The 2,437-nt window shown below is 35.7% G+C and overlaps 1 protein-coding gene across 1 annotated transcript in view; it reads left to right on the top strand.

The window, feature by feature from the left end:
* The window catches only part of FABP5 (fatty acid binding protein 5 (psoriasis-associated)), a gene marked incomplete at its 5' end in the record, with an annotated part of 2,464 nt that extends 1,996 nt beyond the window's left edge, over nucleotides 1-468 (top strand). The window contains 2 exons of the mRNA XM_008943851.1: nucleotides 11-79; nucleotides 211-468. Coding sequence (XP_008942099.1) covers nucleotides 11-79; nucleotides 211-261 — 120 coding nt within the window. The remainder of the gene's footprint in view (nucleotides 1-10; nucleotides 80-210) is intronic.
* Between the last annotated feature and the right edge of the window lie 1,969 nt (nucleotides 469-2,437).

Raw genomic sequence — 2,437 nt, 5'->3', positions numbered from 1 at the left:
GTTTATGATGCAGGATGATGAAGTGGATGGCAAGAAGACCATAATAACACGGAAACTAGTGGATGGACAGTTGGTGGTGGTGAGTCCTTCAGCCCTGCTTTCTGATCCTTGAGTGCTGTTGGCCAGTAGCCTGAAAAGTAACTCTGAAAGATCTTTTTCCTTGTAGTCTGTACTAAGGCAAATTAATAAATCCATTTCTTTGTCTTCTAGGAATGTGACATGAATGGTGTCAAGTGTGTTAGAGTCTATCAGAAAGCATGAGGATCTCATCATGTTCTGTAGGAACTTGCTACAAACAACTCAGTTCAGTGGACAGAGCTCCTCTATGTGTTTTCCTTTTCCCTGTTTTCTAGTATTTCAATGGACTGAGTAGCTGAGTGCAATCATTTTTAAAAGCCGTGATGTAACTACTATGTAACTATTCTGAACTTCTGAGGATATTAAATAAAATGTCAAATATATGAAGTGGAAATGTTGTTACTGTAGTGGAATTTTAAAGTGAGGTTTTAAAAAAAACTCAGCTTGGTTTTAGGCTCTACTACAAACTGCCTTCAGTTCAAGATAATGGAACATACGACAATGAACAGTTAACAGCAAGCTGAATTTTGACCAGCATCCTTGCTTGCTAAGGTAGTAAGATCTTAAATAGAAAAAAAAAATCAGAGTTATGGCTCTAGAGTTGTTTCTAACTTGCATATTACAAAGCAAATAGAATAGAGTGGCTATAAATAGGAGATAAGCTTTTTTTTGCTGTTTAAGTAGAGGAATGTATTTTCAGGGATTAGTTTGTTTTTTCATGTTTCAAACCCACAAATTTCTTATCTGAAAACATATATACTGGTTAGCCAATGGACATGATAAACTTAAGCAAGCACATACATATTTTACTGAAAGGAAGCCTTATTTTTCAGACTCTGTTTTCCTAGCAAAATTCTTATCTCCTGTCTAGTAACAGTCTAAAAACTCTTAAACAAAATTACTGAAATACTGCCTAAAACTTAAAGCCTTATTTTATTTTTAAACTGGCTTGAAATGCCTAGAAATGGAGTTTATATGCTTTAAAGTGCCATAATAAATAATCAGAAACATCAGTGTCTTGAGTATTACTTTTACACTGGTTGTGAAACTAAGCCTATGATGCTACTGTTCACCCAAAGAGATGTCAGATCAGACAAAATTTAAAAGGCTTAGGTGAATTTCTGTCACACTAGATAAACATGTCCTAAAAGTGAAACTGATGGCAGGTGATGAGGAGTTTTCTATCAGATTCAGAAGTGGGAGGGATTGTGGAGTTGCACACTTCCAGTTTGCAGCATCAGTCATGGCAAAATCCGTTGCTTCTTCAACTCTACTGATACATCAGCTGCTCAGTGCATGTGTCATATCACAGAGCTCACTATAACAGCAGAAAAGTCTTATGTATTCATCCTACCAATGATGGAAAATTACTTTTCCTGTAATTTTGGGCTATTTAACCTTTTCATAATTTCCGGACTATTTAGGAATCATCCCATTTACCTTTGTCATCTGAAAGAATTTATAGCTGGGTCATATTTTTTTTTTTTTTGTGGTCTGTATAAAAGTAAATATTTTTTCCTGGTCCCTTAATGTTTCCTTTTTGAGTTGGCTAACCTTCATATCACCTTCATTTAGTATTTTTCCTGGCTAGTGTGACCCTGAAGATCTATGCCTTATACTTATATGGGACATTAGAAACAGATTTTTTTTTTTTATTTTGAGGGAAGAATTCTCCACCTAGAAAAAATAGAAATAGAAAATGGAGGAATCTCATAAGTTTATAGTCAGAAATACACCAAATAGTAGCAGGAGAATGGATGCAGCAGTCCTTGGCATGATACGAAAATTCAGCCTCCCTTCCAAAAGAAGCAACGTTACTGGTTTAAATGGGACATCATTACACCTTCTTTGGGGTGTCTGGTCTATCACTTACCAGTGCTTGTTTAGTCTTCTGATACTGAGTAGTGTTAATTGTTTATCTTTCATTTGAATGGAAAAAGCTTCCAGTGTCTTTTATATAGGACATCCGTTTGATTACAATGAGATCACTTCTTGTAAAACAAAAGGTAGAAGAGTGTATTTGTAGAGAGATTTCCTCTGGAAACAAGGCTTATAAGGTCTGTGTTTATGTATGCGTGCTCTCTGATTTCAGCCACACATGAAATAGAGGCTAGAGATCCCAAATATAATTATTCTTCCACAAATGTCATGGAAATAGATGGCTTGATGAAGGAGATAGACCATTAAAGTGCCTTGATGATGGAAAGACTGCACATGGAAGTGACACTCTGACATTAAATGGAAGACAAACTTTATAACCCTCTTGGCACACAGAAGTTGTCTTAAACACAAAAGCTGGCTAATGGTAAGACAGATCAACAGGAAACTGGAATTCTTTAGAACTAATTCTCCAGAATTA

This window comes from Merops nubicus, unplaced genomic scaffold, assembly GCF_000691845.1.
Source record: "Merops nubicus isolate BGI_N331 unplaced genomic scaffold, ASM69184v1 scaffold10277, whole genome shotgun sequence".
NCBI lineage: Eukaryota > Metazoa > Chordata > Aves > Coraciiformes > Meropidae > Merops > Merops nubicus.
This window is presented reverse-complemented; position numbering and strand designations above follow the sequence as displayed.